Below are 12,691 nucleotides of genomic sequence, written 5' to 3' on the forward strand. Positions count from 1 at the left end.
ATATGCAGGCTTGACACGACTGCTTTTGTCTTAACAAAAAAAGGCCATTTTTCTTCATGTGGAGGTATCTGACTTGCTGTACGCGGTGACAAACCGTCACAGTGTGCAGCTGTGGACCAGTACCGAGCCCATCTGGTCACATGGCTCCACGTTGCTAATGCGCGGGGAGATGACCAACTACTGCCACGCCTCAGCTACGTAGTCTAATGTTCACATGAATAAAAACAAATAAAACAGTCTATGTGGACGCTGGACATGTTGATGCCCCGTGATTATCTCGCTCTGTTGTGTTAGTAACGTCAGCAGACATGCCGGGTGGATAGGAGCCAATCAGAGGCGAAGATTACTTCCATTTTATCGTGGGGTCTGAGCTCCAACACTTTGACCGGAGGAGTGTTCAGTTCAACCCTGAAGCCAAGAAGAAAAAGTATTGCAAAACTTTGGTTGCCTGTAGGGGTGTAAGAAAATATCGATTTATCACTTTGTGTGAGAATATTACTTTGATAATCACTGGATTGATTTCTTCAAACAACTGATCTTTACTAATGAGGCAAATTTTCATCTTTTTTTTATTCATTTTGTAGACCAAGCACAGCTTATAGACCTCGATGATGACGACAAACCTGGGCATAAATGTTCCCTTGCCCGGACGCGGATCACCGGGGCCCCTCTCTGGAGCCAGGCCTGGAGGTGGGGTACGACAGCGAGCGTCTGGTGGCCGGGCCTTTGCCCATGGGGCCCGGACGGGCTCAGCCCGAAAGGGTTACACCTCCCGTGGGCTCACCATCTGCGGGAGGAGCCGTAGGGGTCGGGTGCAATGTGAGCTGGGCGGCAGCAAGAGGTGGGGACCCTGGCGGTCCGATCCCCGGCTGCAGAAGCTGGCTCTCGGGACGTGGAACGTCACCTCTCTGGTGGGGAAGGAGCCTGAGCTTGTGCCTGAGGTTGAGCGGTTCCGGCTAGATATAGTTGGACTCACCTCGACGCATGGCTTGGGCTCTGGAACCAGTACCCTCGAAAGGGGCTGGACTTTCTTCCACTCTGGAGTTGCTCATGGTGAGAGGCGCCGAGCAGGTGTGGGCATTCTCATCAGCCCCCAGCTTGGTGCCTGCACGTTGGGGTTTACCCCGGTGGATGAAAGGGTAGTTTCCCTCCGCCTCCGGGTGGGGGGACGGGCACAGGAGTTTGCCCAACCAGTCCACATGTGCTTTGTGGACCTGGAGAAGGCGTTTGACCGTGTCCCCCGGGGGCTCCTGTGGGGGGTACTCCGGGAGTATGGAGTACCGGACCCCCTTGTACGGGCTGTGCGGTCCCTGTACGACAGGTGTCAGAGCTTGGTCCACATTGCCGGTAGTAAGTCGGATTCGTTTCCGGTGAGGGTTGGACTCCGCCAAGGCTGCCCTTTATCACCGATTCTGTTCATAACTTATATGGACAGAATTTCTAGGTGCAGCCGAGGTGTTGAGGGGATCCGGCTTGGTGGCCTCAGGATTGGGTCCCTGCTTTTTGCAGATGATGTGGTCCTGTTGGCTTCATCTGGTCGTGATCTCCAGCTCTCACTTGAGCGATTCGCGGCCGAGTGTGAAGCGGATGGTATGAGATTTAGCACCTCCAAATCTGAGACCATGGTCCTCAGCCGGAATAGGGTGGATTGTCCTCTCCGGGTCGGGAGTCAAGTCCTGCCTCAAGTGGAGGAGTTTAAATATCTCGGGGTCTCATTTAAAAGCGGGGGGAAGGATGAAGTAAGAAACCGACAGACGGATCGGCGCGGCGTCTGCAGTAATGCGGACTCTGCGCCGGTCTGTCGTGGTGAAGAAGGAGCTGAGCCAGAAGGTGAAGCTCTCCATTTACCAGTCGATCTACGTTCCTACCCTCACCTATGGTCATGAGCTGTGGGTCGTGACCGAAAGAACAAGATCTCGTATCCACGCGGCTGAAATGAGTTTCCTCCGCAGGGTGGCCGGGCTCTCCCTTAGAGATAGGGTGAGGAGCTCGGTCATCCGGGAGGAGAACAGAGTAGAGCCGCTGCTCCTCCGCATCGAGAGGAACCAGTTGAGGTGGCTCGGGCATCTGGTCAGGATGCCTCCTGGACCTCCCTGGTGAGGTGTTCCAGGCACGTCCCTCTGGGAGGAGACCCCGGGGAAGACCCAGGACACGCTGGAGGGATTACATCTCTCGGCTGGCCTGGGAACGCCTTGGGATCCCCCCGCAGAGTTGGCAAATGTGGCTGGGGAGAGGGAAGTCTAGGCTTCCCTGCTTAGGCTGCTGCCCCCGCGACCCGACCCTGGATAAGCGGCAGAAGATGGATGGATTTTCATTTTGTACATAAATATCAGTGTTTTTATTTATTCTGCAGTGAAATGTAGATCCTCTGTTCTTATTCAGTAAGTTGATGTCAAGTATGAAACAGTGTTCAGTGTTTACTACTAGTAATTTTTAAATTAAGAAAATATATATTTATAAAATATATAAATATGTTAAATTTATAAATTTATAAATATTTTTTTTGTATTATGTGTTTATATATATATATATATATATATATATATATATATACGTATATATATATGTATATATATACGTATATATATGTATATATATATTTATATACACACACACATATATATGTATGTATGTGTAGTATTTTTAACCCGTATGATACCAGCAGATTCCTGCCGATACACACGCCTGGCTTCATGGTCGCCCAGTAAGGAGATTGATCCCAGAAGTTTGACTCAGACAGAAGACGATGCGTCTTCATCATTTCTGCTGCTCTTCCTCCGAACTGTTTGGACATTTCATCATAATTCTGCCATTTAAAAGCAGAATCAGAGGGAGGCTGGGTTGTCTTCAAACTTCCTCATATTCTAACTGCTCCATCACACACAGGGGCAATCAGCACAAACCACAGCTCTAACCCTCCTGGGGGGGGGGGGGGGGCGTTGCTTTCCTCTCCCCTCACCAGTTTTCAACCGCTCCCCTCTTCCTTCCTCCTCTCCTCTCCGTCTCTCTGCCTTTCACCTCTGCCTTCCTTCCTCTGCTACCCCCTCAGTTTCCTCTCCACCTTTGTTTCTTCACTGTTAACAGGCACAAACTCCAGCCTGTTGTTCCTCTCGGTGTCCGCCTGCTGCAAAACGCAGAGTTTTTACATCTGTTGTCAGCGTACGCAACCAGGAGTGAGACGGAGTGGTGATGTCGGGAAAACAGAAAGCCAGGAGGAATTAAAGGCATCAAACATCGTCTGCAGAGGTCTTCCACCACACGTGTGTCGCCCAGTCCCAGTTCCCACCCAGTTTAACTCACTGGGAATTACACTGCCAGCATATTTCCAGCTTCCAGAGTGACTCTCTGCTGCTTTGACATGTCAGAGATTCTGAGGAAAGTGTGAAATTAGGTCAAAGCTTGAGTGGATTTTGTCACACTGACACACACACACACACACACGCACGCAGAGATGAGTGTACAGCAGCGCCTTGCAGGGAGAGGAAGTGTGTTTTGCAAACTGGGAAAACGCCCTGTGTCTGCATGTGATGAGTGACACATGCATGCAAACCTCTGACGGAGCAACAAGCTGTGAAGCAGCGTCTTTATCATTAGTTTTATGTTTTTAGTGCTGGATCCGTCTGACTGGAGGCCACGGCGCTGCCGAAGGAATCCGACCGGCATGTGACTAACGCAGCACATAAAGCAGCTTCTAAAGTTCCTGTTCTGAGGTTTTACAGCAGCAGTAGAAGAATAAAAGCAGGTTATTCTGCACAGTTAGGTGTTTTATTTAAAAAGGCAGGAATGTTTGGATCATTGTGTGCGTTCACGCAGCAGAAACTTGAGTTCAGGGTTTCCCGTCTTGAGAATCTTCTTACTTTGCCAAAAGCTACACGGGTGGAGCTGCAGCTCTGACTGCTGCCCACCGCTCCAACAGTCATAAACAGAAAAACTAAACTTGTTCTGGACATCCCATCCCGGTTCGTTAAACTTCTCTCCTCCAGTGTGCTGGAAACACGAAGCGAGCCAGCTGGAAATCCGTTGTGTTCCCGCGTCGTCTCAGGGGACGTGTGGATGACGCGGCGCCTCGCCGCATTCAGTGGCGTTTAGCGTGTCAGAAAGTCTCGTCTGCTGACTGGGAGCGATGGAAATGTCAGACTCTGGTCCACGGTCTGATGTGGGAACGGGTCGGATGGAGGGCTTCAGAACTTTCCTCTGGTTTGCAGCACAACAAACTGCTATAACTCCTCCTCCTCTTCATTCTTCTGCCTCTTCATCCTCTGGCTTCATTGACGAAAGGTTTTTCCACTTTTGCTACGTTTACATGGGAGTTTTAATTCCTGTTTAATTCCAAATAAAAGTTAATTCCACTTTAAACTGATGAAAAACGACCATGTAAACACTTCATTCCTAATGCTAATTTCTATTCGGAATTAAACTTAATTCCGATGTAAGTGTCTGGTTTATTCGCATTTTAATCCCGAACTATTTAATTCCTCTGTCATGTAAACCTACGTTCCGCTCTAAGTTACCTCCGGTCGTTCTGAGCATGCTCGTTACCTTGTCCTGTCCCGATGACACGCGTTGTTTCGCCTCCCGTGTTCGGTGGTCTATCTTTCTTCTCCTTCTCAGCTGCTGCAGAAAGTGAAGTAGTATGCTCGTGTTGAGCTGCTACTTCACATTTAGAATAAAAATAACAGGAAACTGGTTCTTATTATGTAGTTTTTACAAGTTACGACTGAAAAGACGAGAAGCAGGAAGAGAACTTTATTTCTGGTATACGTCATACGTCACGTGTTCCCTCTGTCCAATCAGAGCCCTTCCCAACCCGCCGCTCTAAAGAGGAATTAAGACGTGTTTCATGTAAACCTTCATTCAGAATTATTATTTTTATGACAACTCGAAGGAGAATACGTTAATTCAGAATTAAAAAACATCATGTAACCGTAGCCGATGTGTAAAGGCCAACCTGTCCTGACTGATTACTCAGAAACGTTTTCCATATTAAACGCTGCGACCGCTTCGTTCCTGCCACCAGACGCCACCTCCGCTCGCCATCTGGGAGGTTCTGAGCTTCATACGAACCGAGACCTGCGTTTGTAGGCAGACCGAGTTTGTTTCTTTGGTCCAGATCAGGATTAGTTTGTTGCTTTCACATTTCCCCAAACGAAGCGACTTTCCAAGCAAACGGACTCTGATTTCTGTTTTCTGAACATGTAGGTTCCAGTCTGTCCATATTTGATGTGTTAATAAATTACAAGTTTATTTAATGACAAAAAGCACTTTTTTTTTTTACTGGCAGGCAAACATTTAAGAAGGTCTTTGTCATTAATTAAACCTGTAATTTAATAACACATCAAACATGGACAGACTGGAACCTACATGTTTTAAAAAAATGATCTAATTATGATTGTAGTTATTTTTTAGTTAATTTTTTTAAAAAATATTGAAAATCTTACATACTCCACCTTTAAGTGTGCCGTAAAAAACAAAAAGCTTCCTGGTTCGGCTGATGAGCGAACTGGACGTTCAAGTATTGATCAGCAAAGCAGACTGAAGGAATGGTGACCCCCCCTGCGGGTCGGGACCCCCACCGTGTGGGGTAAGGCGCCTTGCTCAAGGGCCCCACAGTGATTAGCATCTGCTAAGACCCAGGCCCACCTCTGTAACCACTGTTCCACCGCGCCGTCTTTCACTAACATGCGTTCCTGGACTCCCTCCTCACTTTGCATTGTTAAGCATTCAAAATAAACTTTAATGACACCTAGAAAACAACAGAGGAAAAGCCTGCATGCTTGGTCAGCATCATACATCAGTACCCGACAGACGCACGCGCGTGTGTGTGTGTTAACACCAGTTATTGTTCTACAGACCTTCTTCCTGTCCTGTTCTGCCATGATGGTGCACTGGTGCACGTTAACGCATGTAAACAAACTCCTGAATGCTTCTAGAAGCAGTGAAATCGCAGGGCCACACACAGAGAGACGAACAACCACTCACACCTAGGGGCAATTTAGAGTGACCAATTAACCTATCATGCATGTCTTTGGATGGTGGGAGGAAGCCGGAGAACCCGGAGAGAACACATACACGGGGAGAACATGCAGACTCCACACAGAAAGGCCACTGACCAAACCAGCCAAGGATCGAACCAGCGACCTTCTTGCTGTGAGGCCACAGTGCTAACCACTGTGCCACCGTGCAGCCCACAATTCTTTCATATTGCTGAAATTTGTAGATTAAAAACAGAATAAATGTATAAAACTTTTTTTTTAACCGTCATTTTTCTTGATTCCAATGAAGTAAAAACAAACCAGCAGCCAGATCGTCACTCTGCTGCTGCAATGCCCAAAAAGACAAGTAAAAAAAAAACAAACAATAAAAGCAATAAAAATGACAAAAATTTTATAAGGGATTATTTTTATTTGTTTGAAAAAAAAAATGATTTTTTTTTTTTTTTAACAAAAAATGGATTTTAAAATTGTGAAGCGAAAAAAATTGCGATTTTCGCTTTTTCGATTCCATTTTCCCACCCCTGGTAATTACTCTGCTTGCAGCGAGTCTACTAAAGCAGAATCCAGGCCTGATTGACTCTCTGTTTGCAAAGTGCCTTCCCCTGCCAGTTCGTTCTGCAGGATCTATTTTTAATGATTGCTTTTCAGAGCGGCGCATGAAGCCACCACACAGGAAGAACTCTCAAACAAAAAGCTCACAGGTTCATGTTAATCTGCCAACGTGAATCATTCCCATCTTTGTTTTCCGTTCCTGAAGGAGAAGGCTCACCGTTCACCCTGACCCCGTGCTTTCCCCTCATTAAGCCATCGCAGTGACCCGCAGTGAAAATTCACCATTTTCTACGCCCTCCACACCTCTTGCAGCATTTCCTCTTTCAGGAAATCAGATGGCAACTGTCTGACACGTATTCCCGCACAGCGATGAGAAAATCTACAGAGCGGAGGCACTGCAGTCTCTCCATGCAGGAGGTGGAAGGACCGCCATGCTACTGATTCTAATTCAAACCGAATACAAAAAGCCCCGATCGGCGTGAACTCCAGAGTAACCCGGCTCTTTAATGCCTGAAACTGAAAGAAGCAAACATAAGAGTAGTAACACCCATTCTGCGGTGTAGCATCAGCAGCTGGAGCACAACCAGCTGTGCATCGCAAAGACCTCCTGCAACCACAAACCACCCCTGCTCACAAACAGCTAGCAGATATAGCGATAAGGAAGTGAGCCCCACCCAGGATCTTTAAAGATGCTCACCATGCCTGTGTGTGTGTGTGTGTGTGTGTGTGTGTGTGCGTGACAGAATCTGTGTTGTTTGTAAGAGGATATATTTGTCATGAGAAAATTCTTCTTTTTGCAATAAAACTGGAAAGGAAGTAGCTTCAGTCCGTTTTACTGGAAATGACGTGTGGCGTACTGAAATATAGGTGTTTGTGTCAAAGTGGGCAAAGCGCAGCTTATTTTCGCCTCAGTGTTTATGTCTTTGCACCAGGACTGCATGACACTGGAAGGAATGCAGTTTTTTATAACCCTGTGATGGATAATGTGATTTAAGACAAAGCGGGAATTTTCCACAGCTGCCATCTGCACCCATCTCACCTGTTTGTGGATGTTTTTAGTCTGTATTTAAATAATTCTTACTGCTATGTTCCATTGCCTGCTTTTATCCTACATACTGCCACTGGGAATAAACACACCTTGGTGTCTGGTACCGCTGAAATCAATGCAGAGTTCATCTTAGTCCCACATTGCTGTTGCAAGCACGCACATTGTGATGACTGTGATGTAGGACGGGGTGGGCGTTGGGTTGGGTTGGGGGAACTCACCTTGTACACCTGACCGTAGGTCCCATTGCCAACAACTTCAACCAGCTCAAAGATCCCTGCTGGATCCTGCAGGAGAAGAAGTGGAGATGAGTTTACTGCTGCAGAGAAGGAAACGCTAAGATGTAAGGTGTTGAGGGCAGATGGAGAACAACCGTCCTCACACTGAGGAAACGAGAGCACAAGAGTGGATGTGATCTGAAGCAACAAGGAACAGAAATATATGATGATCATATATTTTTAGTTTTTTACTTTCATAAGCTGCAGGAATATACAGCACAGAACTACGTAACTTCTTTCCTCGCACTTCCAAGGAAACTTATAACACAAAACACTGATATATTGATTAGATTTAACCATCAGAGTTAGAAAGTTGACCAGAACAACATGATGACTGTTCCTCCAGCTGCAGGCTGCATTTCCCTGTAAGCAACATGTTCCTCCAGCTGCAGGCTGCATTTCCCTGTAAGCAACATGTTCCTCCAGCTGCAGGCTGCATTTCCCTGTAAGCAACATGTTCCTCCAGCTGCAGGCTGCATTTCCCTGTAAGCAACATGTTCCTCCAGCTGCAGGCTGCATTTCCCTGTAAGCAACATGTTCCTCCAGCTGCAGGCTGCATTTCCCTGTAAGCAACATGTTCCTCCAGCTGCAGGCTGCATTTCCCTGTAAGCAACATGTTCCTCCAGCTGCAGGCTGCATTTCCCTGTAAGCAACATGTTCCTCCAGCTGCAGGCTGCATTTCCCTGTAAGCAACATGTTCCTCCAGCTGCAGGCTGCATTTCCCTGTAAGCAACATGTTTTTCAGACCAACAAAGGAAAATCCTGGTAAACAGCTGGAAAGTCGCAGCAAACACGACTTCTTCACACTTCAACACGTTCAAAACAAGAAAAGCTGAAGGACAACCTAAAAGCTGTTTCTTTAAACTTCCCCACATCTTACTGTGTTTACTCATACATATCTCTCTTTCTTTCTTCTAAAGGAAGACAAGATTTTTCTACTTACTCTGAGAGCAGCGAGGTCTATACTGTCCAAACTTCGTGTGGTGTTTTCTCTCGACATTGCTGCGAGTGTTTTTGTCAGAGGACAGATGTTTGTACAGAAGACATGGACGGTCGGACTTTCTCCCCTAACCTTGCAAAGTAACGGGTTTTCCTCTCCTGGGGTCCATTCTGAAGTTTAGTCAGATTCAGCAAGACAGCTGGTGAAATACGATCTACTTCCGGTTAAACATTTCACAATAAGGCAGCTTCAGCGACTTTATTTTTGTTCGTTTCAAATGGAGGTTAACCATTCATTTACTTTATGAGTTAAAGAACACTTTCTTTATTTTTCAATCAAACTATAAAATAAATCAAAAGCTAAACAACCCAGTCCCAGATCAGAGTTTTGTTTCTGTAACAGTGAGGCTGAAGTTTGAAATTAAGTCGGTTCAGTTTCCGGTTAAACTGAAACTTCTCACTTGACATTGGTTTGTTCTCAGATTTATTTATTTATTTATATATTTATATATATGTTTATTTTACTTTTGACTATCAAAAAAATAAAATTTAAATAATCAATGAAATAATCAATAATCAATACAAATTATTTGAAAAGATAAATTTGATTATTATTATTATTATTATTATTATTATTATTATTATTATTATTACTATATATGTCTTCCTATGCTAAAAAATGACCAGTTTACATGATTTTTGGATGCCGTAGAGATGTTTGTGAAAATTTCATTTGAATGTTTTGATAATGAACTATTAGGGTGTCAAAGGTGAATCACTAGTTCAGTCAGGAGGCTGGAATGCCAGGCCCCCCTTCAATTCCTTTTAGACCTAAAAACACAACCATACATGTAAACACATATATATATATATATATATATATATATATATATATATATATATATATATATATATATATATATATATATATATATATATATATATATATATATATATATATATATTTATATATACACACACATAAAGTCTAGTCAAATTATTTTTCAAAAATCCTGTAGTCCTTTTGAATGAATAGGCTGGAAAATATTAAATGAATAAATAAATGAATGCAAAACAAATCTTCTGGCTCCATTGGTTCAGTATTGTTATTGTGATATTACTTTCCCACTTCTGCTGAGGTGGTAGAGCTGTTGACTCATTAGTCGGTGTACTTGAGTCAACAGGAAAATCCCTCATGTCCTGCAGGTTTTATAAAACACTAATTATTAGAAAATATTAACCAACTGTGTAAATTTTCCTTATGTGAACACACACAATGGTGATAAATCACTTTGATTACAGAGAACAGGACTGTGATTTCAGCTGAATTGACAGTCAGGGCTGTACTAGGTCAAGTAAACATTTCACCAGAAATAGACAAAACACGAACGTTCATATTATCTACAATTAAAAACACATGCCAGGTGGTTAAGATACACTAGAAAACTATGCAGCACCTGCAAAGCTGCCTTTGTTATGTCTTGAATTCAGTCAGATATCTACACAGACACAGCTTCATATCAACTGTGTGGACAGACTGAATACAGTAAAACCTGCACTCTGTCAACTGACACATTTTAGAAGGCCTGATGGTCAGAGATAAATAAATTAGATAATTAAATTATTTCTGGACAAAAATTAAATGTGGGCTGAGAAGTACACAGGTTTTTTTTTTTTTTTTTTTAATATATGGAACCAAAAAAACTGCCAGACAACTAACCCAGCAACGAGTATAAACTAGTAAAACTATTATAAATCACCAAAAGTTAGCATGTTCTCACCGTATATGTGTGGGTTCTCTCCAGGTATTTTGGCTTCCTCCCAGTGACAAGACATGCATGTTAGGTTATTCACAATGGTTAATTTATCATTTTGCAACAGTTGCTTTGGATAAAAGCATTTGCCAATGACAGCAGAATAGAATAGTAGAACAGCTAGAAGCTAGAAGGCTAAGGGGGATATTTGATGCAGGCTAGCAAACTTATGTTAACGACTTTGTTGGCTATATATGTAGCAAACTAGCCTGCACCTGTCAGCTTAGCTAAGACAAGCTAGAACTTAGCAGGTTAAAGGGGATATGAATACATGCTAAGTTTATCAAACCATTGATAGGTACTTTGTACTTTGTACTATGTACTACTTTGTACTAAGTACTAGGTACTAAGTAGCAAACAAGTCTCTCAGTTATGACAAGAAAAACTTGAACCTAGCAGGGTATTTAGCAAACTCACTCTAGCTACATTGCTTTCTGAGAAGCAAACCAAAAGACATCTGTGAACTTATTCAAGCCAAGCAAGCCAATAAAAGGCTTCACCTTAGCCTAGGTTTAATAAACTGTGCAAGTTACTTAGCTTTCTAATTAAGAACATACCCAACATTTGTCAACTTAACAAAGGCAAACTAGCAGCTTATAGTCTCATAAAAGACAATCAACTCTGGCTAAGTTAACAAACTTCCATGAGCTATTTTGTTAGCTAAGTACAAAAATAGCCAACAACTGTCAACTTAGCTAAGTAAACAGTAAAAAAAATTATTGATGTTTTCTTTTCTTCAAGATGATGGCAAATTGTTGAACAAGTAATAAAAATATGTATGGTTGTGTTTTTAAGTCCAAAATAAATAGTTAAAAAAGTAATAAAATATGATCTCTGCTAAAGCTCTTCAGTGAATGTGTTTGTTATTGCTAACATGAAGACATATATGTGCGTGTATATATGCGTGTATATAAAAATAAAACACAACCATACATGTGAAAACATGTATGGTTGTGTTATATATGTGTTTTTAAGTCTAAAATGAATTGAAGTAATGGAGCCTGGCATTCCAGCCTCCTGACTGAACTAGTGACTCACAGTCAGGACAGTGAAATAAGGGTCATTATGTGGTGGGACACTGTGTGTGTTGGAGAGAAAAAGAAAGTAAGGCTACGCTAGTTTTTTCTGTAGGAGAATGAGAGATGGCAAGTGACTCTCTTGCTCCCTCTGTATGTGTGTTTGTGTGTGCTTGTGAATGTGACAAAATAAGGAACTGTAGAGGGGACAGCTCGCTGTTAGTGTGTGGTTTATGTGTGCATGAGTGTGTTATGTTCAGGAAGAATAGTTTCTCTGTGGTCTCACACAGTAGCCCTCTTCACATCAGGGTCAGCTGCCTTCACACTCACACACACACACACAGATTCGTAGACTTGTATGTAACCTAAACAAGACAACATTCTGTGACACAACTGAATGAGAAAATTCCAGAGTAACAGAGGTTGTTTGTCTGCTTATCATCATCAACATCATTTCTGTTATTGTATGTGTTTTTACATTATTGCTGCTGTGCAAATAGTCAATATATAAGGTATTTAGAGTCAAGAGGAAGTTGACATTCCACTTATCTTGACCATTTCCTGAGGGGACTTGCGTCCATGCATAAGGGAGGAATACGATGGAGAGTCAGATATTGTCAGTTCCTGAGATACAAAGAGAGGGGCTTTCCTTTTCTTTTTTTCAGCTGGCACATGACAGCAATTTAAAATTAACTTTGACTGCTTTTTTTCATAGAGTTCATATACTTATCTACATAAAAAAAACATGTTGAAACATGACAAAACACAGCAAGAAAACAAAGAAAAAGCACCCACACAGTGTTTATGCAATACATAAATGTAGTGTAGCAAAAAAAATTTATAGCTGAAATCATTTTTGGATTGTTTTTGCCAGGTTGTATCATCTTCATGAAAAATTATTTGTGCTTCTGGTCCGTTATAAAATCTAGCATAAGATGAGCTGGTTCAGGATTGTTGGAAAACCAGAAGCAAGCAGAAATATGATGCTTACACTCAGTCTTTGTTGTTAAACTCTGTACTACTACTACTACTACTACTGCTGATAATAATAATA

General features: G+C 42.9%; 1 protein-coding gene across 2 annotated transcripts in view; it reads right to left on the reverse strand.

The window, feature by feature from the left end:
• Window positions 1–8,926, reverse strand: part of LOC306763475 (mitogen-activated protein kinase kinase kinase kinase 4) — a 101,631-nt gene extending 92,705 nt beyond the window's left edge. For both annotated transcript variants that reach the window (XM_079250291.1, XM_079250290.1), the window contains exons 1-2: window positions 8,812–8,926; window positions 7,812–7,877 (exon numbers count right to left, since the gene is read on the reverse strand). In XM_079250291.1, the coding sequence (XP_079106417.1) occupies window positions 7,812–7,877; window positions 8,812–8,868 (123 nt within the window). In that variant the 5' untranslated portion in view covers window positions 8,869–8,926. The remainder of the gene's footprint in view (window positions 1–7,811; window positions 7,878–8,811) is intronic.
• Between the last annotated feature and the right edge of the window lie 3,765 nt (window positions 8,927–12,691).

This window comes from Telmatherina bonti (assembly GCF_933228915.1).
Source record: "Telmatherina bonti genome assembly, chromosome: 12".
In the NCBI taxonomy this organism is placed as follows: Eukaryota; Metazoa; Chordata; class Actinopteri; order Atheriniformes; family Telmatherinidae; genus Telmatherina; species Telmatherina bonti.